The following is a 24,735-nucleotide window of genomic DNA, read 5'->3' on the forward strand; positions in this document are numbered from 1 at the left end:
ACACTTATCACCTCAGTTTATTAAATCTGCAGTAGTCTGGGTACTACAAAGCCCCTACAGGCACATGTGCCCATGTCCTCACAAAGGTATCTCATACACACGCAAACGTTTTTGGTACACACATGACTGAAGTTCTGGTGCACACTTTCTGGAGGTTGTTTCTGGTGCTGTTTCTTCATCGAGTTGTCTCTCATAGTCAGTCTGAGGAGGTGGAACTAGCTGATTCCTAGTTTGGGATGCATTACAGCCTGTCCAGCAGATTTAGCTTACTGTTCTTCTAGCTTCTCCTACATCTTACCCCCAACCAGTTTTGCTCTCAGGGGTGTATATGTTTACCCTGGAAATCCTGAGTTCTCGCGAGAGCACAATGGAATTGTCTCTGCGAGACACTCTGGCAATGAGCAATGATGCATGTTACTTTTACCCCTTGCATCCCGGGGAACCAATCAAATCAGCGTATCTGATATAGGCGGGCCGGAGGCGAGCTAAACTGATGACGACAGCGCTGCAACGTTGGAGGTCAGTAAACATTGGTCGTAGTGTTATCCAATTGCGTCGAAGTTCGGAATCATTCAGAGTAAACATTGGTCTAGTGTTATCCAATTGCGTGCAGTGAGATTTTGCATGCAAATGCATGCTTGGTGCTGCCCCTCAAGTTGGGCCATTACATAGTTCGTGGCCATACCCTTAATCTTTCTAGATTACCAGGGTCTGGATTTTCCAGGCTAGTATTGACCATTGGCATATTTGCTGTGTAACTCTTTACTGAGATGTAGTTGGAGGTGGAGATTGTCTAAAATCCTGAGAAGTCAGGAGTAAGGGAATTGACAAGAGTAGCCTATTGCTTGGGTGCTTGATTGTTTGACTGCATAATGAGGCAAATGGGTAGATGGTGCCAAGCTCTCCATGGTGCAGCCATGTGAGCCAACATCTGAACCCATCAGACTTCAGGCGGCTGTTTGATGTGAGAACCTATATTATTATGATAGAAAACAAGAAAAGTAAACATTTCCACACGATTGCTGATTCATAACCTGGCTGACACCTTAGTTTGATTTGATTTTGAAATCATTATTTATGGAAGATAACACACATTTCCACAATAAAAGGCTGCCTCTACTCACCTTGATGTTTGTGTGTTTCTTTTGAACTGAGGCATTTGTTTCCAAGCACTTTTCAGCAAAGAAATACCCTCAAGTTTGGCCCCGATCTCCCTGATGCATATCAAATAATTAGCCAAGTCTGGTTTGTGAAACTTTGTGAAACTTTTTCCTGCAAGGTGCTGCTCAAGGAGGAAAAGTCCTGCAGTTTGGTCCAGGTCATCTTAATATCCTTCTGATGCTGAAGAACCTTACTGGAGAAGTCCTCATTCCCAAGACTACAGAGCTTCCTTCTGTAATTGACACATCTTCTCCCAGAACTGATCCTTTTGCACCTGGTGCTTATCAACTATTATACTGAATGTCATATTCCCATTTTTAAAATCAAGAATGGCAGCAGAAAACTCCTTTTATGGGTGAAATGTAGCACAGTGGTCCTGTACCACACATGACCTTACGGCCCATTGGGACCCATCCTCACAGCCAGTGGGTAAACATTTCACAAGTTATTGTGTAGCCTGTCCCCTATTTGAGCTGTTGTGCTGGCATCCCTGCCGCTGCAGCCTGAGTAAAGGGGAGCTGCGGTACTTAACCCCCCTTCTTTTTCTATCTAACAGGAGTTGCATACAGCCATCAGATCTCAACCGGGATGCTGGAGACAAATTGCAAATTCAATGCAAATTCAATGTTGACACTGCAGACATGTAATCAAATTAAAATCATATCTAGATACAGTCTGGATACAAGACAAATTTTAATGCCAGGTGTAAAGGACCTCAGAATTGCAGATATGAATGCCCTCATCCATTCATCTATCAGTAATCATTTGAACGTAGATCTGTTATGTTTATTAAAAGAAACTTAATTTACAGAGTGAAGAAATACAATCTATTAGTTGATTTTTGTACCCCAAGATATGGGGTACAAAAAATAAATCATGATTAAAATGAAGTGTAAAGATGTAAGAGGGGAAGATGAAATCAAAGAGTCCTGAAAAATGTAAGCATTCAATTCCCAATTCCAGGCATCATCATTTACTTCTTGTGGAAATGACATGCTGCTGTTAGTGTTTCACACCGGAACAAAGGGTAATCCGATGACCAGGTTTCCAGTAGCATGTTTGTGCAAATTGCGGTTAACAGCTTGAAAACAGCTTCTTGAGCCTCAGTTCAGCAGCAACCCAGTTCTTAAAGATATATTTAAATATATATTTTTCTTTTTTTTTCTCGTATCCTGTTACTTTTCAACAACGCACGCACGCACGCAAAACAGTTCAGTGTCCTCCACCTATCTCCCATCTGGATGGCCATGGTGCATCTCTGGTGTGTATGTCAACAGGACAACCATGACCCAGAGATGCAGAAGTGCCTGAAAACATCCAAATGTAAACATTATTCACTTTCATAAAGCTAAGGGTAAAAAGCATAAGCCATCACAATTTTTTACAATATTCCTTAACAACCTACTCAATAGCACTCAATGGCAAAAAGTTGGCATGTTCCTTTAAGGAGATCTTTTGAAATGGAGTTTCAGACAGAAGAAGGTTAAGCAAGTTACTCACCATATAAAGGATCACAAAGACTCTGGCCATGGGGTACCGCCTCAAAAAGATTCCTAACCGAATGCTGAAAGAAAATGAGCAAAATTGGGCCTTCAAAATGAATTTCAAAAAGTTGTATGAACTACTACTTTAGGCACTGCACTATTGACTGACACTGCCATAATGTATCTGAAGTTGAAGTAAGTGACCCATTAGTCTCCTGACATCCTCATTTCTGAATCCTTGTAAATGGCAAGTGGGCACTAGCTAATAATAAACTTTATGGTGAATCTTTACAACATGTTCTACCGTCTTATATCTGTCCTGGAGGTACATATTAAGTATACTTATATATATGGTTCACTGTTATTATTGTAAAATTAGTCAAGTAGTACATTTTTTTTAAAGGAACTAACCTGAAGCGATCAATGGTGCTGGCTGCATTGCGTACTTTGCCATAGACCCCAGCTCCTGAGTTGTCATGGTCAGTAAACAGAACAGGTGTGTTCCTCTGCCGCGTACCTTAAAAGGTGAATGCAAAACAAAACGTTATTAAGGTAACACATCTGAATCATCAAAAAAACTACAGGAAAATCGTGTCATGTTTCACAAGACTACATCTCCCATCATCCCCCATTCTCACCAGGTCCTTCCAAGCCACTCATGTTGATGGCAGAGCCTCCGCTCTGGCCGCCCTGCACACTCTTCAGCTGCTGCTCCAGCCGCTCCAGCTGGAAGACCAGCGAGCTCTTCTCCGTGCCCAGGGCCTCCAGCATGGTTTGCTTCTGGATCAGCGTCTCCGTCAGCTGGTGCAGCCGACTCTCCAGCTCTGTCTGGCTGCTGCTGCTCAGCGCTTTATTGGTCAGCTGATAGGACAGGAGCCATACACGATGGGAATGATCACTGTGTTACTATTACAGGCCATGTTGGAATTGAGGTTTAAGGACAATATTCTAAAGTGGAAAGTCAGATGTCTATGGGTTATGGGTTTTGAGTTATGTAATGCCAAAGTATGTCTTAGTGGACCTACTTGATTCCTGAGTTTCTGGATTTCCTCCTCACGGTCTTTGATTCGACTCTGAAGGGTACTTTTAGCACGATGATGCTCCTCTTCCATGTACTGTATCTCCTGCGGCCCATCAACAACCATGCCCACAAATAAACACATACGTTTGAGTATCCATTCCACACTGCACCATGCACAACATGTGTGAACATAGTTTTATCAGCTGGATGCCTGACCTGTTTGTAGCGCTCCACCTCCGCCTCCTGCTCCTGTCTGGCGCGGCTCTGCTGGGCTTGTTGGTCTTGCAGCTCCTGCTGCTGCTCCCTCCAAGTCTCTGCTTCTGTCAGCGCTGCCGTCTCCAGGTCCTGACAGGCACACAGGAAACACACAGCGGCCTCAATCCTATCTGTATATTTGTCTCACTATGTGGGATGTAATAGCAGAGATGGGAGTGCATCCTCACCTGGATCTCAGCCCTGAGTGTGTGCACCTGGCCCTGCAGCTTTTGCATCTCCTCCCGCTGAAGATCCTTCTCGTGCCTGAGGTCCTCCAGCTCCAGCGCCAATGACCCCGCTGACCCGCCGTCCAGCGAGTCCAGTCCAGAGCCCTCCTTCAGACTGCTGATTAGCTTCTCTTTGGACTGACACACACACACACACACACACACACACACACAGAGGGAAGTTTGAAGTCAATATTTACTTTATCAGATTTCAACGCAGGTGTGCATAGGTATCCCAGGTAAAACATGTAATGGTGCAACAATAGTTTCCCAACACACAATAGCCTTTTTCCTCATCATGGTTAATGTGTAAGAAAATACTCTTTAGCTATGTGTCTAACCTGCAGGATACGTGAGGCTTTATGTTTGTAGTCCTGCAGCTCCTGTTTGGCGTTCTCGGCAGCTGTACGGGCACTCTTGGCCTGCTGCTGCTGCTCCTCAGCACGGTGCCTCTCCTCTGCCAACCGACGCTCCATGCCCGTTAGGGCCTCCGCCAGGCCTTGCTTCTCATTTTCCGCCCGCGAGAGACGGGCTGCAAACTCACTCTGTAGAAATCACAAACATTCAAGTCAAACGCCAGGACATAGATGATTCAGGAGGACAGGAGAGACACGTTTGTTTAAGCTCACCTGCATCTGGCGGTAGCTGTCCTGTTCCCTCTTGACTGCTGCCTCAGCTTCCCGCACTCTGTCCTGGAGGGTATGAATTGCCTGAGAGTTCATGTTGTTGCCTTCTGAATGGTCCTGTAGGATCCTGAATATATAATCAAAAGCAACCCATTTAATCAGCTAAAAATGACGTCAACTCAAAAAATGGACAGTGGGTTCTCCACAGCTAACAAATCCATGCTTCACATGAACACTTTACACAATTTATCCCACTTTGTAAATGTTGCCAAGGACAATTCTGGATATATGAAATTGCCATGATAAACTAGGCATTTAATGTCAATGATCTTTAATCACTACTATGGGCTATTGTTGCAAACTGATGTGAAATGGCATGTGGGGCCTGGGACACTTGGTCAATATCATATCTGATTCTATATCTGGACACAAACCTGGAGTTCTCATTCTGGGCTTCTTCTAAAGCGGAGTTGCGGACCTTAAGGAGCTGGTCTGCCTCATCCAGCCGCACCTTCAAAACAGCCAGCTGCCCATCCTTGGCCGAGAGAGCCTCTGTGAGGTCATCAACCTGTGACCTTAACTCACGGATGGCACGATCGGTCCTGGACTGGTCTGAGTTCCATTTCTCTGTGCGTGCTCGAGCTAGATTCAGCTCTATGGGCAACAACAGAGATAAAAGACAACATGTGATAAACATGTGATGACCATTTCATATGATATGACTATTTCAAATGGCAGAGAAGTGTTGAATAGCACTATGATTGTATTTACCCTCCTGAGTGTCTTTGGCCCTCTGGATGACCGATGCCATCTCTTGGTTGAGGGAGGCCACCTCGCTGCGCAGCAGCTGGTTCTCCAGCCGTAGGTTGGACAACACTTGGCTCTGGGATTCCTCCACAGGGGCTGTTGAAGGCTCTTGGGGGGCAGGGTCCTGAGCCACAGCCAGCCCAGAGTCTGAGCTCTCTGGGGTATCTAATGGTAAGAGTGGTAGATTGTTTTGAAATAAACTCATGTTTGTTTTGAATGAACATCCTTTTTTCAAGCATTCTATTCCTGCAGTTCTAGAATACTCCTCTGATGGAATGCAGAATAAACACGTTGTACCAAAGATTCTAAAGTAACCCGCTATAACAAGGAAGCTACACCAGATGCGTAACTGAAGCACCCGGTGTAGCTTCCCTGTAGGATCTTTGCTTTGTACTAAGAATGTAAATAAACCCAAAGGGTGTCAATGACCGTTTAACATCATCTAGTTTGTGTACATACTGGATTCCATAGTAATAATAGTCAACACGGACCACAAAACTAGGGTGCTGTGAACATGACAGAAAACTGTTCATGTCCCCATTCTTCTCTTTTCCAAGTCTATGAGAAGTGACAAGAAAAAGAATAGTGCAGGCCACTCTTTTGGATAATGACAGCCTTTGCTTTTAGGACTAATAAACAATAGAAGTGAAACCGATGACAGACCACTGACATCTCCAGAAAAACAGAAAACATACTACCGACACATGTAATATTATAACCTTAATGCAAAATAAGAGTTTTGTAAAAGAGGGTTATGATGAATCTTGGGCAATGGTATTCCATGATGAGTGGTGTCCAGTCCACTCAAAACATGCTCACCTTGGTTGTGATCTTTGACGGACCCATCCTCAGTCTTAACACTGTGGACACTGGCAGACAGCGAGCTAATACTAGATGTTCGAGACAGGCCTCTGGTGGAGGGGGGAGTGGAAGGGGCAGATGGTACTGCCAGTGGGGCAGCGGTGGCTGGTTCCACCTCCTCAGCAGGACCTGCCACTCGAGGGAGCTCTCGCCTCACATCCCGCCTCTCGCCCTGCGGTGGGTCAGAACTATTCAAAAACATGAAGAGGAGGTCGTCATCCACATCCTCAGTCTTCTTGGGCCGGACGAAGCCAGAGGTGGCCTTGGTGGAGCTGGCACAGGCTGAACCCAAAGGTGTGACAGTGGACACATTGGCAGTGCCTGCCAACAGCGTGGCTTTGGATTTTTTGATGTTGTCCGCAGCTGCAGAGATGAAGTCATGTCCTTTATCTTGAGAGGAGCTCTGGTATTGGTGCGGAGTGTCTGATTCTACTGTGCTGAAGCCAGCATTACTGTATTGAAATGCTTCTGCTTCGTTGTATGAGGAAGGGAAGGAGGACTTGCGACTTTGGTGCTTAGTCAATGCAGTGGCTGCCCCTTGATCGACCTTGTTCAAAAGTTCCTCAGCCTTTCCTGCTAGATCGGCAAACCAAGACATACTGCCCCCCTGATAAAATAAATATGTAATGATAATTTCGCGTGTTAGTCACTGAATAGTCACACCGCCATTGACACGATGCATCACTGTCATGCAACACACATATTTCGAGCACAGTAATGAAAGAGATGGGTTGACAGTTTTACAACGATTAGCCTACTTCCCCCCCACTACAATGAATGGTTACCAGTGCTATGGTTGGCTAGCTGTTTTTGACTCACGATACACGCTAATGAAACATGAGTCGTGAGTCGAATGGAGATTGAAGTAGGACACACACTACCAAAAATGCCTGGATATGTTTCGGGATACGGTTAACGTTATATGCGTTAAGAAACAGCAACGCACTAGCTCACGTTTTCCTTCAAAGAACAGACATTTAACTGGTTAGCACAGCTAGCAAAAGAGTGTTATGCACATGCCACACAATTTTGAACTGTTAAGCAAAACTCTTATGGTTGATTATTAAGCAAATCAGTAAGCGCTTTCCAAAGAATATCGATAAATGTTTGACAGCGCGAAACCTCAAAACATTTCTTCCAAACCATGCCCTTACAGCTTGTCTATGTGTTAGCCTTGACGAGCTTTCATGAAACAATCATGCTAACGTTACTATACCTTTGCCGATTATCTGTTGTAAGAAATAGCAGAAACGAGGCTAATACATTCTAAAACTCAATCCAGATTAATGCCATTATTTTGGTTAGTTGGTATACCGTTAAGTAAAAAAAACGTAAGTATCATACCCTCGGTATTTATCAGACCTCTACGTCCCAAATCCTGCTTGCTTGACGTGGACCAGGAACTTCAGGAAGGACCCAAAACAAAGTGCCCGTCATATTGCCTGTTTTTTTCTCCGTCTTGCACTGACTGCAATTGCCACTCGCACAATAATCATAGCAAGTTATGGCAAACTGATAGAACTGAAGAAAACTGATATTTTATAAAAACTGATAAGTCTAAACTTGTATTACTTTCTTCAAGTTCCTACACACTGTAGTCTCAGTCTCAGTACCGGTATGTACTTACATCCTACGTCTATACGTTGTATGACCACAGAGGGGAGTAAGACAAAGACCACCATGTACGAAACAGTGCCTCTTTATTTTGCTGCACTCACTCCAAATCGCATATTTACATGGCATGCCACATCAATACAAGACCTAAGGACACAATCCATAACACTTAAAACCCGCCCTGTGTGAGAAAGAAATGAGGGCATGAAAATGGAGACACAGGATTATCTTTTTTTTGAAGGAAGAAAAAAAAAAAAAAAAAAAAAAAAAGGAAACACTTCAGTACCCGGAGAAAGTTTTATTGGTGGAGTTTTGCGATGGAAAAACAGAGACATAGTCCCATATTCTTGTTTTCAGTTTCCCTTCCCAAATGTAACCGTATGTTACGTTTCCAAAGTAGGTTGAAAAAAATATATACGAAGGATAAATTACAAAAAGAACATTCATTCCAGGTCAGGTGTTTTGGGTGTCAAAGAAGAGCCAAAGTCTTATGAGCATGTCCTTCTTCTAAAATGAATGCACAAGCACAGAGCCCCTCGCAAAAGTGGACAGGATATAAAAAGATATGAACCTATGAGAATGCCAATGAGGGAAAAATAATTAATATATTTCATATATATACGCTTCAAAAAAATAAGAAATAACTACGGAAAACACAATTCCGAGTACGACTCTGCACAACGCAAATAACCAGTGGACAGCCTTTCCCCCTAGAGTAATCCCATGAATTTTTTTCATTTAATATAACCTCTCACTTTTTGGGCTGAACAATTGCTTGCTCGCAGTCACACACTCTGAAAACTGATTTCATGTACATCCACACTCAAATACAGCCCCAATACTTTGAACCATTTCTCTAATGAAATGCTCTCATATTCTTTTTGCTCTTTCTCTCTCACTCACACACACACACCCACCCACACCTATTTAGGTTTCTCACACACACACACACACACACATGTTTAAGTTTCTGACACATATGTCCACACATACTCTTAATTTCAATCATACATACCATTCATTTGCATGTATGCAGGCCACACACACACACGTTTAAGTTTCTCTCACATACGTCCAAACATACTCTTAATTTCAATCATAAACCATTCATTTATATGTATGCAGGCCACACACACACACCCACACCTATTTAGGTTTCTCACACACACACACACACACACACACACACACACACACACCTTTTTAGGTTTCTCTCACATCCACACATACTCTTAATTTCAATCATACAAACCATCCATTTGTATGTATGCAGGCCACACACATACACACACACACTCACAGAAGGGGATCCTTCGCCCTAGTGCCCCACCTCCTATGGCTAACACATGCAGGGTGAATGAGGAAGCTCGAAGGTCCTTCAGATGAGTCCCCGCCTCTTCTTATAGTCCTCCAGGTTGAGTGAGCGTCGCGGGGCTCCATCCTTCACTGGCAGAGAGTTGGAGCTCACCGACAAAGACTTGGTCTCTGAGTGACAGGAAGAAGGCATGAGTTAAAAACTATTCATGACATCAGTCTAGCATCATCTCGATAAGTGTCCAAGACCGACATCAAGCCTCACCTGCAGTGGGGACCTGAAGGTCAATCTTCACGTCAAAGTCGTGAACTTTGAAGAGGTCTTCTGAGAGGTCGCTTGTTGTCTTGGTGATGTCTTTGTCTTTCTGGCTTCCGTGTCCCTGCACGTACCAGCACAACTAATTAAGTCACCAAGTAAGGTTGACCAATGGCAATAAAGGAAGGCGTGTCAATTGAAGTCACGGTTTACCTGTATGTGACTGTCTAGGGCGTTCTCCTGGGCTGCTGAACCGGAACCATATTTCTGGTTCAGATGGGCGATGATAGCGGCGTGAACTGTGGGGTCTCTGGCCTGTCAACCAGTTAAAATTGCATTAGATTTTAAAAGTACAATTAGAGCAGCTCCGACACAACAACTGTATGGTCAAAAAAAACTCCACCAAGATTCTCCTTGCAGGGACAGAAGATGATATTGATGGAGGACCAGAAGAAAAGAGGACCTTCATCTATACATATTCTTAACGTTTTGGAGTCTCTCCGGCAAAAGAAAGCTGTTGCTTGCACACTCACATTGGACACCATGGTGGGCTGGCACTGCCTCCTTGTGAAAGGGTCCATCTGCTGGTCCTTAGAATTCTGGCCTTCAGCCTGAAAGACAGGACCACATTCTGAGTTAGCACAACAATTATTGAGAACATGTGGAGGGAAGCATTGGGCAATTTTCATTCTGCATGGTGGGTACCCCACTGAAACCAGCTTTGGGAAACTACGCCTGTTCTCCATCAGAGACACGATTCATCATACACCTCTGAGGGTGCATAATCTTTTATTATAGATTTACAAAGGGCTTCCCATAAATCGATCTCCTAAAATAAGAAAATATTTCTGTGTAGCATACCTAGTTGCCCAAAAGTATAAAATCTATACTCACCACTAGAGCCTTTTCAGACTCCACGATGTTCCAACTCCGATTCCTCTGGTTAATATAGCTGTGACAATAGAGGAGCAGACGAGACAGAAATCCACAGAGTTAGAAGAAGTGCTAGAGAAGTGAAAGACAATGCTACGCTGGTACTGTGAGCATGCTCAATTGGTGTACCAACTGACTGGTTAGGCATTTACCTGATGGCAGAGATGTTCTTAGTCCTCTGCCTGTCGAGGGCCTCAGCCCTCTCCTCCAGCTCGTTCAGCTGGTCTTGGATCTGTTTTACCCTCTCCCCGTTCCCAGTCTCTTCTGCCATAGCCTACACAATATAACAAAAACATCCATTTAACTCCCTTTACTGAAGACAATTTATCAACATAACTTTTTGATAAGATAATTGATTAGAATTAATTGAGAAGGGAAAAATCACTGAACCTTCTCTTTTAGGAGCTGTGTTTTCTTCATGGCATAGTTTGATGGAGCCTTTCGGAATCTGTCCTTCTCTTTCACTATCTGTAATTGAAGGGAGATAAATAAATTCCACATTCCAAGTTCCACATTCAGTAAACAGGTTTTTCTCAAGGACACATGCACATTATAAACAGCACATAGTGTAGATAAAAGATACCTGTAGAACATAAACTTACATCTTCAATGTCTTTATCATTGAATTTGTAGTTGACTGCTTCTTTGATGGACTGCTCCTTTTTGGCAATCTCATCCAGAGTTGGGACTTGCATCCCTGCTATGATCATCTGTGGAGGAGGAACAATCATAATTATTCTTAGGGAAACAAATACCCAAAATTAAGAGACCCACATACACTTCATGACGAAAGCCTACCGCTTCTTTCCACTTCATGAACTCGTTTTCTGTGAACTCCTGATTAGAAACAAACTCTAACCGAAAGACCCGTGTGTCGTTGCCATGACTGCAAAAGGAAATTATTTAAAAAGTTACCAACCAATTCACAACAAGAAAAATTAAGGGTAAAAGTAAGGGTCCATTTCTACATTAAACGCAAATATGTGACACTGACCTGTTCTGATATTCTGAATGTCTGGAGACAGAGAAAACCTACCGTAGTTGCAAGCCTTTATTTGTTCTTGTTGTACCCAGCTGGTAGATTTTAGCTGTTTCAACCACATCAATAATTTCAGCAACCTGTTGTATGAAGATAAAAAAAAAAGAAACTTGTGATAACTGTCGAGATACAGATGAGTTCAGACACTTATCCCAAGGTAATGCCATGACAGCTGTTACCTTACACACAAAGCAGGTGGTTCATTTTCAAACGAAAAAAATAAAAAGAAGAAAAAGAAAAGATGATGCCCACCCTGTATACAGGCTTGCTGCTGTTGTTGCCGATGCCTATTCGCACAAAGCAGCCAGTCACTGTTTTTGCAAAGAAGGGCATGTGACACCAGCGCTCCAGCTTGTGTCGGGACAGACGGATACGATTCAGTTCTTCAGGGAGGGAAACGGGTTGCGACTTGGGTGGTGCTTCTTCTTTCCTGCAACATTAGGAATGACATGAAGAGAGCTAAATTAAACACAAGCAACCAATATAGATGAACACAGGATGAAGTTCAGTGTGAATGACCCACAGTGTGCAACAAAAACATGAGGAAATCATAATGCGTAATTTAACATTCCAACAGGTGGGAAAATAACTTCCAAATAAGAAAAACTAAATCTTTTTTTATCATTATACTCTCCCATTTTCCTTTTAGTTTGCCCATGTTTGCCTTTGTGAAATCAGGGCCCTTGTGTACTACTGGAAGAAAGGTCCATGGGTCTCACAGTGGTTTTTGCCTGAAGCCATTATAAGACCTATTTAATTTCTCCCATTAATTGTCACACAGTTTGTGGGATTCAAACAATGAATCACAATACAGTATGAAATCTGTAAACTCCTATACTCACTCCTCTTCTTCGTCATATGACGAGGAGCGCGAGCTGCGATCACTCTTCACCGATGACTTGTCATCATCCTCTTCTTCCTCCTCATCATCGGAGTAGACTTCGCTGGCTTTGAGAGGCTCTCGTTTGGCAAGGAGCTCAGCTGCAAAGAGTGGTCAGAGTAGTGTTGTTCCTAAAATTATGACTGATACAATATCATGCCTACGTATCTCGGTACCAATACTGAAGAATACCATGGCAAAAACCTTAAATGTCAGTAGTAGTAATAAAATAGGCCTGGAAGACAGATCATAGCAATAATAAAATGGGGTTTATAAACGCTCAATTAGATTGCAGAACTTATGTGCATGCTCATTACTAGACTCACCCGTTCTGTTTTTCTTCTTCTCTCTCTCAGCCTTCAGCTCTTCCATGGCCTGGGACTTCTTGTCCAGTTTTTCATCCCGCTTGGACCTCCGCTCTTTGTTGTGGGACATCACCTGCACAAGACAAAGTCATGTCAACAGACTCAAAGAAACCATCTCCTTGACCACAAGGGTACTGACTGATTCAGAAATGCGAGAAATATTTGTTGTGGGTTTGGGTGTGTGCATGAGGGATATATGCGTGTGCCTGAGAACAGCAGAAGTATGAATGAAGGGGAAAAAAATCTATATAAAAAGACAACCTCGCAAAGACTATGTGTAATACTGCATATTGCAATGGTAGACCTAAATGTACAAATTATTTGATGTAAAGACATGATATGGTCATATGCCTTGTGAGTTTGTGTTGTAAAAATAATAATAAAAAATTTAAATAAAATAAAAAAACCACCTGAACGTCCTGTGTCTGAGACCTGTCCTGTTTCTTCTTCTCCTGCTCTTCCTCTTGTTTCTTCTTTTTTTCTTCCTTCTCCTTCTTCTTGGCCTTCTTCAGTTTTTGCTTGATCTCAAACCTGAGAGACACAATTTCATTGTTGTTTTTAAATTCCCATGCAAAACCTAGGCAGATATCCGTATAATGAGCTCATGAATGCCCACTGGATCCCTGCATCTCAGTCATGGTATGTGCATGCTCGCACTGATCTGAACCTGATACCAAACAACAGGATGACCAACAGAAGAGGCTATAGGTCCTATGCTGGGAGAGCTGCAGCTAGCCTCACCTCCTCTTGAGCACCTCACGCTTCTCGATACGGTTGAACAGCTCCTGCTCGCGTTCTTTCTCAGTCATCTGCTCCAGCCTCGCCCGGTCCTCCTCGTCTCCCATCAAGTCGTCCCCGTAGCCATCGCGGAACTCCTCGTCCTCTGAGGAAGAGTCCGAATCGGAGCTGGAGGACGAGCTGTTGCTGTCCGAGTCGGACACCTCTCCTACAGGAGCACAAGAAATGCAGGAGGCACAGTGAGAGGTGGCACTTGGGGGGATAACTCAGCACACGAAGCAAAACACAGCAAGGAGAGCTAGGCTCCAAGAACAGAGCTTTCTGTTGACGCTGACGTTTTAAGTAGTACACAAAGAATGATACACCAAGTGCTATGTGGGCTATGCTTTGCTTTCTACTTCATTCCATCAAGTGCAAAATGATGAAAATATAAGTATAAGTATATATACACTCTTTTGATCCCGTGAGGGAAATTTGGTCTCTGCATTTATCCCAATCCGTGAATTAGTGAAACACACTCAGCACACAGTGAACACACAGTGAGGTGAAGCACACACTAATCCCAATGCAGTGAGCTGCCTGCAACAACAGCGGCGCTCAGGGAGCAGTGAGGGGTTAGGTGCCTTGCTCAAGTGGTCGGGGTTTGAACCGGCAACCCTCCGGTTACAAGTCCGAAGCGCTAACCAGTAGGCCACGGCTGCCCAAAATGATGTACACACCAGGCTCACAGACATTTTTCAAACCACTTCTGCGGAATAAAATTCTTGCATAACAAGCTGGGCATAGAGTGAAATACACTTTCACTTCTCATAAACTGGCATGAAAACAAAGCACATTTATATGACTGAGTTCAACTTTTACTAGTTTACAGCCCAGCTATTGCCATTTGCTCCACAATAAGTTGACCTTCAATCTCAAAGTAGCACCAGGCTATGCAATCAAAGCCGTTTTGAGCGATTAGGCTCTTAGTCCTTACAGTCCAACTCGAGTATGTGCATAAATAAATAAAAATAAGAAATCATCAGTTTTAAAGTCTATGTGCATGCCAGCACTATACTATAGAAAGCGTCTCACTGTGTAATCTTACAGGACTGTAACAGGCAGGCTACACCAGGCATGTAACTGAAGCTTTCCGTTTGTCGAGCATCTGCTGCAACAATTAGCTTCCACTATAATCAATAGAACTCGCTACACCAGACATGATAGCGGTGTGTACTGTACATTTGAAGAAATTAGACAAGCCCTCTAAAACTATTTTTACTTTACGCAAACTGAGCGCTTTAATTGCAGTGTAGCCTGGCTGTAATACTCATATCTTAAGATTACTTTGCAGGGGCCCTGACACCCATCGGTTTTCTGCTGACTGTGGGAAAAGTTGGAGGTGCTATAACTGTCCGTACCTTCCTCTGGTGCTGAACTCTCTGCAGAGCTGTCGCCATCGGAGCTGCCTGAGGATGCTGCCTTGTTCACCTTCTTTTTGGCAGTGTTCTTCTTCTCTGTTCCTTTCCCTGGTTTGACCTTCTTCTTGGCCTTGGTGCCTCCGACGGTCCACTAAAGACAAAGCACATAGACAACACTGAGCAATGAGGCTAAACCAGTTATTGAACCTCCTCATGCGCACACACACTGGCTATGTGGGAAGTAAACTGCGCATTTTATTACACCGTCAGTGTATACGAAGGAAAGTCTGAGAAATACATTGTGTAGCTTTTTTACAAGATTCTGGGACAAATCATGGACAAAATGATAAAATACCATTACTGTAAGGTCATTTTTAATTCACATGCATTTTGCAATAACCTGGAATACATAATCTGGATTACAGCTGTAATCTGTAAAATCCATCTGTGTTAATGGCTGCAGATCTCACTTTCTTCCCCATGTCACTTACAAACTTCACATACCATGCCATTACATGGTGGTAATTATTCGGTGACAATAAATGCAACACAGGGTTGTTTATATTTGTTCTTGACTTCGTCAAGTCCAATCAAGATTGAGCGTAAACGTATTTCACTGCCTAGGTGGGAAGTATACTATGCATTTCTTTAAACTTTACAATTACAATGTCAGTGAAAGGACATAAACTGAAGTAACTGGCTCTTAAGCGTTGAGGTCAAGCGGCAGGTTTGGTACCCCAGACATGGGCACGAGGCCAGATGGGGTGACTGCACTCTCCCTTCACTACAAATACCATCACTCTAACAATTTAACACATAATGTGCCATTTTGTATTGTATATTAGTGACAAATCGTCCCCATGATATTAAATCAAGCAATATCTCCATATTGTGATATTGGCGATAGAGTTGCATAATGATATTTTTGCATATGTACAGGGCTAAAAAATAGCACCGCTTCTTTTTTTTCACAGGAAAAAAATCTACATTTAATTAATATAATAAATGAAGTCAATTGCCATCATCAGGTTGCTGAAAATACGCTTACATTTAGATGCCAATTTTGGCCTTGTTTGTCAAATCTATTTCTTTCAAAATGTCGCAAAAAATAGACCTTTCTATGTGGTTGTAGTATGTAGTTATATTAACTATATTTTCATTGGATCTACAGCATAATCACTGCTTTATAACAGCATGCTAGTATCTGGCAAAACAAACAATATAGAGCCCACCCTGACACACCTACCAATTCTCTGGCAAGCAAATGAATATGCCCAGAGTTGTGTATTTCAGGCCTTGCCATGTGGAGCATTGTTGGCCAAAGTCCCAGGTGATATAAATATAGATCATAAATGGGCTGCCCCGTACCTCATCATCGCTATCAGAGGTCTCAGAGTCGGATGAGGCAGCAGGCTTGCTGACAGGTTCCTCTTGGTCATCGGTGTCTACCCTCTTCCGCTTGGCCAAGGAAAGTAGTTCCTAAGGAAAGCAGGGAGACAAAACAATTTCACAAACAATTCTCAACAACTGCAAAGCTTCCAGTTCACATCACCTGTGGATGCACACTTATTTTTACTGACCAATCATTTCAGTGTACTATTGACATTAACATAGTATTGCCATAATCATATTTCCATATGTACACCATGAGAAAGCATGCACATTTGCACATTGACCACATTCTCATTAATGTCATACGGATGAATCCTTCATGGTGTTATTATTAACTAAAATTCTAGTTTGCACAGAACATGTGCATTACATTGCTATTCCAGTTGAGCGGAAATCAAAGGTTTTCTCACTCATCATTGAAATGTTTATGGTTATTGTTATGGAATTGAGCTGACACTTTTGTCCAAAGCGACTTATAAAATAAAAACAATACAATAGTTAAAAATGAACAGTAAACAGTTTTAAAAAGTTGGTAAGACTACAGCAAAGATTATGGCCAATCAAATGTGTCTACACATGGCATGGGTGGATGTTGTTTTCAAGTTAGGTTTAATTCATATTACCATCAATGCATAATGAACCAATACCATAAGTAGCAGTACACTGTACAAATTGACACTTCCAAATACACTAGGACAAGATTTAACATTCAGTACCGGTTGATGAGGATAGATCATGCATTGAATTAAATTCATCTGAAGTCACAACAACTGAGCGGCAGTGAATCTGTTCATAAACACCAGGTAACAGGATAAATCCATACGACTGAGATGAACTGTAAATCACACTGTTGCAGTAATGCACCTCGTTAGCTGGATTCGTGTGCACATTGCAAATGTATTGCTTACAATAAACAATTATCGTGTCCACCACTATCCATGTTAATGTTGCGAAATTAAACTCCTTGGAGTAAATATCATTGTAAACATGACAGAAAAGAGGGGATTTTGCCTTCAGCATTACTTAGAAGCTAATGCTATCCATTGCTAGATGGGCTATCAAGTACTGTTGTCAACACCGAAATAGAACTTTAGCTAGCTGTGTTCCTGACGTCATTAAAAGGTTAATGTTTTAAATCCTTGACAAGCAGTTTACTAAAAAAGAGAACTGTATTATTCCGTCGTCTAAGGTGACAAGAGAACGTAGTCGGTGCCAACATTTGAAACAAGCACTCAATGAAATGCTGTTTCGTTCGTTAATTCACCAGGCCTGTGGCGGGGTGTTTTCTTCAGCTCAGTGTAATGCTGGTTGTAGTTCCACCATGCTAACGAACACTTAGCTAGGTCCCTGGTTAGCTGAGTAGCGTTAGCTACTATGATTGTTTCGCTACCATTAGATGGCTAGCGCGCTCTCGCAAGCTAGTGAGCTTGCTACACAAACTAGGACATCGCTCTGGAATAGGAAAGACACCGTCCTTACCTGATCCAGGTTATCATCACTTGCACTATCCTCGGAGTCGGAATCAATAACGACCCGACCTTTCCGTTTCTTTACATTCACCATGATTAGCTGTTTGGCAACCTCTCCGTGTGTGACGCCTGTGTGTATTTATTATCGGCGGTAGCTCCGCAGTCCTCCACACAAAGGCGCTAGAGTTAAAGTGAGCATGCGCCCGTTTACGAGAAGTCTCAACGTCACTGATGGAATTAGGTCGTGTTTTTTTTCAGGGACGCAACATTTGAGCAGTTGGGGTTTTTCCCCAGGTACCCTCCACTGAGATGAAACTGAAGACGTTTCATTTTATACGTTCATATTTTTCGAAAGTCATGATCTTCTGTTTGATAAAGGGATACCAGAGAATGTGGGGATACTGCCAATAGGAACGTATCTCAGAGGTTGAGATTTCCGGACAGAATTAGGGGACGGATCTGATCATTGACGTCACATCCCGTCCCATGGCCGCTGCCGAGAGACATGACATTTGTCCCATTTGTCCACTGTCTAATGTTTATCCAAACCCGAGATATCTTGGCCCACAGATGTAAGAATTAACTGCACAGCTAATACCAAGCTCATAAGAAAAACATAGGTATTAATTTGCCCAAGTCTTGATGAGACCTGTAATTTATCTTAAGATCTGAAGTGGTCAACTAGCGTTTACGTGGGTAAGTTTACATTAGCAGTGTTGCCCTTGTTCCACTATTTTGCAAGGTATTTTGGGCTCTCCATAATATGACAGGTTCTCCCCTCAAACTAATAATTTTGTATGCACTTACATGCATATACCAACCTGTCATGCAGGTGTAGTTTATAACATCGGTAACGTAGCTAAGGAAATTATATTGAGGATTTTTCTCTTTATTTACAGGCAGTGCTAAGTAGCAGACTGGAAGAGAAAGTATGGCAGCTTCAAGAACTGGACACCTGCTCTTAGCCCGACTGCTCGGGACATCTACGAAACAACTTGTTTGGGCATCTGCTTCACCCTTTTGGTCTGTTCCTCGCAGGGGATATTGGCGACCTGGTCAACCCAGGGAGAGAAAATGGTTATGGCAAAGGATTAACTTTGATTTCGCTAAAGGGGTAGATGGAGTGCGGAAAAACGTGGGACTGTTAAAAGATGAGTTTCTGCAGCGCTGGGTCGGACCTGAAGGCAAGCCTCTTCTTGAGCACATGTTAGAGCAGACGCGGGTGTTGTGGGAATTTCGTGGACCAGAGAGCCTGAATCAGTGGCTTGTTTCCTCTGATCGGGAAATTGGTGGTCGCAGCGAGGTCTATCTGAAACTGGGTAGAAACAACAATACCTGTCTTCTGTACGGCACGCTATGCTCTGCCCCGCCAAGGGATGGAGAAACTCGCTACAGTGGGTACTGCACGATGCGCTCAGAGCAGCTTCGTGTGAGTTTGACATTGTATCGTCATAGATGTGATTAGCCTCTTAAGATATCACGGGTTGTGTCTTGCTACTCCAGTACACATATTCACGTACAAAACTTCTCTCATCACAGGCCTCGTTTGATAGGAAGAAACACCACGACGTGTCCAACTTTAACACGTTACATTTGCGTGTACGTGGTGACGGGCGACCTTGGATGATAAACATCGGAGTAGAGAACTACTTCCACCATCAGAGAGATGACATCTATAGCTATTTTCTATATACACGCGGGGGCCCATACTGGCAAGATGTCAAGGTATACAAACACAAGAAAGACTAACCTCTGTTGATTGGTTTTAGTGCATAACAAAATTAATGACTGGTGTTGTAATTAAACAGATCCCATTTTCTAAGTTTTTCCTGGCCACCCGTGGGAGAATACAGGACGATCAACACTGTCTTCTACTAGACAAAGTAAGTTAAGCATTTTCTATTTAGATACATGCAATTTAGTACGTTTGAGGCACAATATAGAGAGGGAAGATGCAAGTTGTTCAAGACTGTTCAATAAGGTAATGCTTTCCCCCCTTAGATGAACACCATTGGATTCACACTTGGGGACAAAGCAGACGGGCCATTCCAGCTGGAGATTGATTTCATTGGAGTGTGTAACGACCCTGCCCACACTGAGGACTTTGCTTATGAGGTTTATAAGAGAAATCCAGAAGTGTGACAGGCATCGCACAGATCATTATATCACACCATCTTAAATATCCGACTGTTGTAAATTATATTACAGTATTGTCCAGAAAACAGACAAAGCATAATAATTCCATCTAGCTATTTAATGAAACCATTTTCATAATAAAAGCACTGAATTTGAAAAAAAGTTTTTTTCCCCTCTCCCAATGTAGGCCATTCCTTATCTAAGACTCAGTTTCAATAGCAATAGTTTTAAAAACAAAAATAGAAAGTTTTTTTTTAAAAAGCAAATATTTACAATTGTACCAAAGCCTTTTTTTTAGAAGGGAAACAATCACACATCTTTACAGAGATAATAGGGTAATGTACAAGGTTTGTATGCGTATACAAAAAATGTGATGGCAGAATTAAGACATGGCTAAGCCTCGTCTGGCTCCAAGTATCTTCTCTTTCTTCTGCTTCCTGCTTTCGGTGTGCTTCACTCGCCGGTCCTCTCTGGGGTAACAAACAACTTGGGGTCAGATACTAGACAAACACTACTAATAGGGCTGCACTATTTGAGGAAAATATGTCATTTCCATTTCTCTGACAGATATTGCAATTGGGATTTGTAATATCATTTTTGAAAGTCAAGCTTCAGTTCAATATTCCAAATTCTGTTAAATTTGGTCCATTTCTTGTTACACTCCTAGTGTATGAGGAGAGCACTCCTGTTAGGTGAGCTTCACTCTTCACACAAGGAGGATGAGATGAATATAAAAATCATAGATGTGACAAGATTGACCATTGGGACTGAGTTGCCAGCTGCACAATTAATTGTAGCCTTTGTGATAAACAAATTAAATGACTTCAAATTGCGATTTGTCAGCTATATATTTCTGCATGAAATACTGCCTTTCTAGCAGTATACAGGTATATTCTTAGAATGTCAAAATAATCAGATTCAAATACATTGATAACTGTTCAACATGAGATATGGTCAGACTAAGACCGTATGGGATAACATAACTCACCTTGTTTGTACTTGGTGCTGTTTGTAATTCTTCTGGTGGGACGGAACTGTCTGAGACTTGTTGAGGGTGTTGTCCTGAGTTTCTCCAAATGGCTTGAGTTTTCCTGTTCAAAGACAAAGCTTAGAATAGTATGCAAGCCTGCATTCACTGTTCAACGCAGCCTTGAGCAAATGAAATGACATGAGACTCACCTGTGTGTGGCTTGTAGGTCAGGGGGCGAGACAGACTGGCCTTCAGATCAAATGCGCTCTTCTTGTTTGTACGTGGAGTGTTTGAAATGCTTGTTTCTCCACTGAAGACAAATGGTGTCGTTCCTATGTAATAGATCACCATGAGTTTCAAGTCAATTTCGAGTTTTGCATTAATGCCTCAACAAGAACATAAGTGCCATAAGTTCTATTCAGTTAACACATGGCTACCTGGAGTTTTGATGATGCTGTTGACTGAAGTGTTTGCTCCAGCCTTTCCAGCAGTGGTGGTTTTTTTTGCTGGAGTTGATGTGAGTGTCACGTGAGGGGACATGCGAGCTGGAGTCTTAATAAGGGACCGCTTATGCTCATTGTCCTTTGTGGCTTGGGAAAACCTGTGGAATTAATTATTCATTTTGGAAGAGTAAATAAATCTGGTGTGTTTTAGAGACAAAAGATACACATTTTCAACCAGAAAAACAGATTTTCAACATGTTTTGCCTCAGAATGAACTTAAAATTGCAAGGGGAAAATATACCTATGAAGCATATTTTTTTAGTCAGTCACCCTGTGCACGTAGTAATTATTAAGCAGAGTTGTAGTGCCTCAATAACCACCATCAGTTTTACCTGACATTGATCTTGGTGGTGGAGATGACAGAGGGGTTGAAGACGGTGTTGCCTTTTAGGGCAGACTTGCTGGCTGAGAGCTGGGTGACTCTGCGCCTGTCTTGGGCTGGCTTCCTCTCCTGGGCAGCAGGGCTGAACAGGGAACCTCTGTTCACCTTTGGCTTCTGTTTCATACATGAAAAGACACTCAAGTTTACCATCTACTTGAGCAACACAAAACATGGCACATCCCTTAGAGATATCTACAATTACTTTGATGACTTAGTATGCAGGGAGTCTTATTGGTGCAAGTTTAGGTTTTACTTACAGCTAGGATTATGCCATCTGCTGGTTTGGGGTTTGTTTTTGTCTCTATTGGTTTCAGGTTGGTTTTCTCTGAGAGAGTCTGACATGAAAGAAATGGATTACTTAATAAATAAAAAAATACTACCACATTAGTAGAGCATACCACATTCACCCAAATGATCTTCATTACCTTCAGTTCTTTCACCGAGTTCCTGAAAGACTCAATTTGCTTGTTCTTCCTTTGGACATAGGAATCAATGGACTCCATCTTGTTAAAATGAGCCTCATGCATTTTCTTGAAGTCTAGAATGAAGAGCACACCTCATAAATTTTCCACAATTATGATGATACCAGCAAAATGACATAAAATGGTCTCTGAAGGAATTAAATGTTTCTTACTCGGTGTGGTTGGCCTCAAGACCGGCTTGGTCTTCTTCATGAGTCCAACAGCACGTGGGATTTTGCCAGCAGGTCGGTTCAAAGGCTTCTCCTCACCTGTGTGAGAAATGAGCATTTGTGAACTAAATGCACATACAAACACAACGTACAACCAAATAAGGTTACTCTGCTTACCCCGCACAGATTTTTCAGTATCTATCTTGTCACTTGCAGGCTCAGGCGGTCCTTCTGGCTTGTTCTCCTTCTCCTCCATCACAGGTGCCACTGCCTCTGTATTCTCTGTCAAGGAAGTCTTCCTTCTCTTGGAACTTCTTCTCTCCTCTTCCAGATTATCCAGTGCTCCATCACTCTGTGTGTGTACAATACATGCAGTATGTGAATAATTTCTGACCATTGTTTCCCAGAGGAGTGCCTGGCAATAGCCACTAATAGGGCATGTAAAAGCAAAGTAGGTACACCTTCATTAAAATAACATTTACACTTTACCTTAACAGGACTCGGTGATAACTTTGGATCAGATTTGGCAATATCGTCGTGCTTCCTTTTGGTCTTCTGCCCCCTGCCCCGACGTTTTGTCACAAAATCAGCTGGTTCCTGCTCTGGGGACGTTCTGGGTAGAATCATTGTTTTCCTCATCGGAGATCTTCTCGTTAACCTCATTCTCCTATAAACATACATGCAATGCTCAACTGATACCATGTTAGCTAAATTAATAGCATTAATTAACGTCAGACAAACATGATGATAAAAACAGCTAGCAGCTATGGTTATCAAAAGTCACATCTTACATTTTCAGAGAGGTTCCTCTCCTGCTGTTCGTAATGTTGTTTCAAGGCCTTCAGAAGTTTGTCTGCCTGTAGTTGGACACACAACGTTAATTCAAACTGAAATGAATGGAGCGTCGTAAACAAAACAAAGCCATGCTTCAGAGAACGCCTGTTGACTTTAGCTGTGTTGGCAAGTTAACGTAACGTTAAGTTACCTGTTAGCACAATTCAATTAGACTAAGGTAATGATGTCGCTAGCCAGACGATCATGGCAATCAAGCAAATTAAAAGCAGCTTAGAGAACTGTGGTGGTGGTAGTATCGAGAACAAACGAATAACGTTAGCAGCTACCGTTAGATCACAGTCAACATCAGGTTAACATTAGTTCATTTTAGCTAACGTTAGCATGCCTAGCCATCCTAACACTATGTTAACGTTACCTTCAAATTAGCCTTGAGTCCAACTTCTTTAGCAAGTCGTCGCAATTCAGCATACTTAAAATTATCCAGATCCATTGTACTGACAGCTGTTTTAACAGCAGACAAACCTTAACGGTAGTTTACAGATCTGTGCTTGTCTAACGTTACTGCAGTTTCCGAAAGAAGACGCGCCTGACGGTTGAAACTAGAGCTACTTTCAAACAATCCCGCTCCTTCACATTGATTGGTGAAAATCTGTACTACGACACAATTCTTCAAGCGACACGCCCCCATCTCGGCTCTGCGAGAGCCGACTGCCATCTCACGGCGATTTATGGAAGTGCAGAATGCAGAATAAAATGATTTTTGTTTTTACTTCTGGTCCCCTGAGGAAGAACATTAGCTGATATTTAAGAAATAATGTAAAGCAATGTTGGAGATGTTGAATACAAGATTAACGTGCAGCCATACTTTTCTTGATATGTAACATATTTTCTTCGAGCATGAAATCCATCGATAGGTGGCAGTATACCATTACGTTCTGTTGTTCCCAGCGCCCCTAACAGAAGAAGTAGGCCTAACAGGAAGAACAGGGAAGAAAGCGCGGTCAGAGCCCGTTTACGGAGAGCCGGATCACTCCCTATTAACTCCATTGTACCTGCAATCTGCTGCAGTTCCGCTAGGGGTGATCACGAATAAGTGCAAAAACAATGGGGGTCTATGGAGCTAAACGGCTAAATGTGTCTCTTTCACCTGGTTGTCGTTGAAAAATCGAAGATTGGATTGTGGTTTCTGCAAGATCAATATGGATTATAGGTCAAAAGTTGAATGAACGAGTACTTACGTCCTTTCGATTTCTTACAGGTTTGGTCGTTGTTGCCCACAACACACTAGCTTTCTGCTAATGAATGACGTCATTGATACATTTGAAAGGCTTTTTAGAACAAATCAGTGACTCACAAAATATAACACTCAGCGGTGTGTATTTTCTCTGCCCCCTCTTTTGCATGCAACATTCAAATTTCTGGGCAAAAAAATATATCCCGAGAAAAGTGGATTTGAGGGGTACAGCTCCATAGACC

General features: G+C 42.5%; 4 protein-coding genes across 6 annotated transcripts; 1 reads left to right on the forward strand and 3 right to left on the reverse strand.

The window, feature by feature from the left end:
• Window positions 1–1,835: 1,835 nt before the first annotated feature.
• golga5 (golgin A5) lies at window positions 1,836–7,885 on the reverse strand. Of its 2 annotated transcripts, none has more exons than XM_048228775.1 (13): window positions 7,787–7,885; window positions 6,401–7,049; window positions 5,546–5,746; window positions 5,209–5,428; window positions 4,778–4,901; window positions 4,490–4,693; window positions 4,110–4,286; window positions 3,883–4,011; window positions 3,671–3,769; window positions 3,284–3,506; window positions 3,057–3,162; window positions 2,662–2,725; window positions 1,836–2,468 (listed from the first exon to the last, which is right to left on the reverse strand). In XM_048228775.1, exons 2-13 carry the CDS (start codon window positions 7,038–7,040, stop codon window positions 2,388–2,390), a joined length of 2,268 nt encoding a protein of 755 aa, XP_048084732.1. In that variant the 5' UTR covers window positions 7,041–7,049; window positions 7,787–7,885; the 3' UTR covers window positions 1,836–2,387. The 2 variants fall into 2 exon arrangements, with proteins under 2 accessions (XP_048084732.1, XP_048084733.1); XM_048228776.1 differs by lacking the exon at window positions 7,787–7,885 and adding an exon at window positions 7,659–7,777.
• A 240-nt stretch (window positions 7,886–8,125) lies between these two features.
• Window positions 8,126–18,017, reverse strand: rtf1 (RTF1 homolog, Paf1/RNA polymerase II complex component). Its single transcript, XM_048228674.1, has 18 exons — window positions 17,853–18,017; window positions 16,350–16,460; window positions 14,982–15,132; window positions 13,585–13,789; window positions 13,254–13,374; window positions 12,805–12,916; window positions 12,441–12,579; window positions 11,851–12,028; window positions 11,596–11,678; window positions 11,358–11,445; window positions 11,162–11,269; window positions 10,950–11,027; window positions 10,712–10,833; window positions 10,521–10,578; window positions 10,160–10,237; window positions 9,840–9,941; window positions 9,636–9,750; window positions 8,126–9,541 (listed from the first exon to the last, which is right to left on the reverse strand). The coding sequence occupies exons 1-18, from the start codon at window positions 17,934–17,936 to the stop codon at window positions 9,435–9,437; spliced, it is 2,040 nt and encodes a 679-aa protein (XP_048084631.1). The 5' UTR covers window positions 17,937–18,017; the 3' UTR covers window positions 8,126–9,434.
• A 110-nt stretch (window positions 18,018–18,127) lies between these two features.
• Window positions 18,128–20,140, forward strand: ndufaf1 (NADH:ubiquinone oxidoreductase complex assembly factor 1). Of its 2 annotated transcripts, none has more exons than XM_048228676.1 (5): window positions 18,128–18,414; window positions 18,742–19,271; window positions 19,382–19,567; window positions 19,651–19,725; window positions 19,844–20,140. In XM_048228676.1, the coding sequence occupies exons 2-5, from the start codon at window positions 18,774–18,776 to the stop codon at window positions 19,982–19,984; spliced, it is 900 nt and encodes a 299-aa protein (XP_048084633.1). In that variant the 5' UTR covers window positions 18,128–18,414; window positions 18,742–18,773; the 3' UTR covers window positions 19,985–20,140. The 2 variants fall into 2 exon arrangements, with proteins under 2 accessions (XP_048084633.1, XP_048084632.1); XM_048228675.1 differs by having other exon boundaries at window positions 18,271–18,538.
• nusap1 (nucleolar and spindle associated protein 1) lies at window positions 20,078–23,893 on the reverse strand. The gene is given in 13 exon segments (XM_048270877.1): window positions 20,078–20,448; window positions 20,967–21,069; window positions 21,158–21,280; window positions 21,386–21,549; window positions 21,784–21,947; window positions 22,091–22,168; window positions 22,259–22,371; window positions 22,468–22,563; window positions 22,642–22,816; window positions 22,954–23,074; window positions 23,076–23,131; window positions 23,256–23,321; window positions 23,675–23,893. Coding segments are annotated over 13 exon segments (1,422 nt in total). The 5' UTR covers window positions 23,750–23,893; the 3' UTR covers window positions 20,078–20,360.
• Between the last annotated feature and the right edge of the window lie 842 nt (window positions 23,894–24,735).

This window comes from Alosa alosa, chromosome 19, assembly GCF_017589495.1.
Source record: "Alosa alosa isolate M-15738 ecotype Scorff River chromosome 19, AALO_Geno_1.1, whole genome shotgun sequence".
NCBI lineage: Eukaryota > Metazoa > Chordata > Actinopteri > Clupeiformes > Clupeidae > Alosa > Alosa alosa.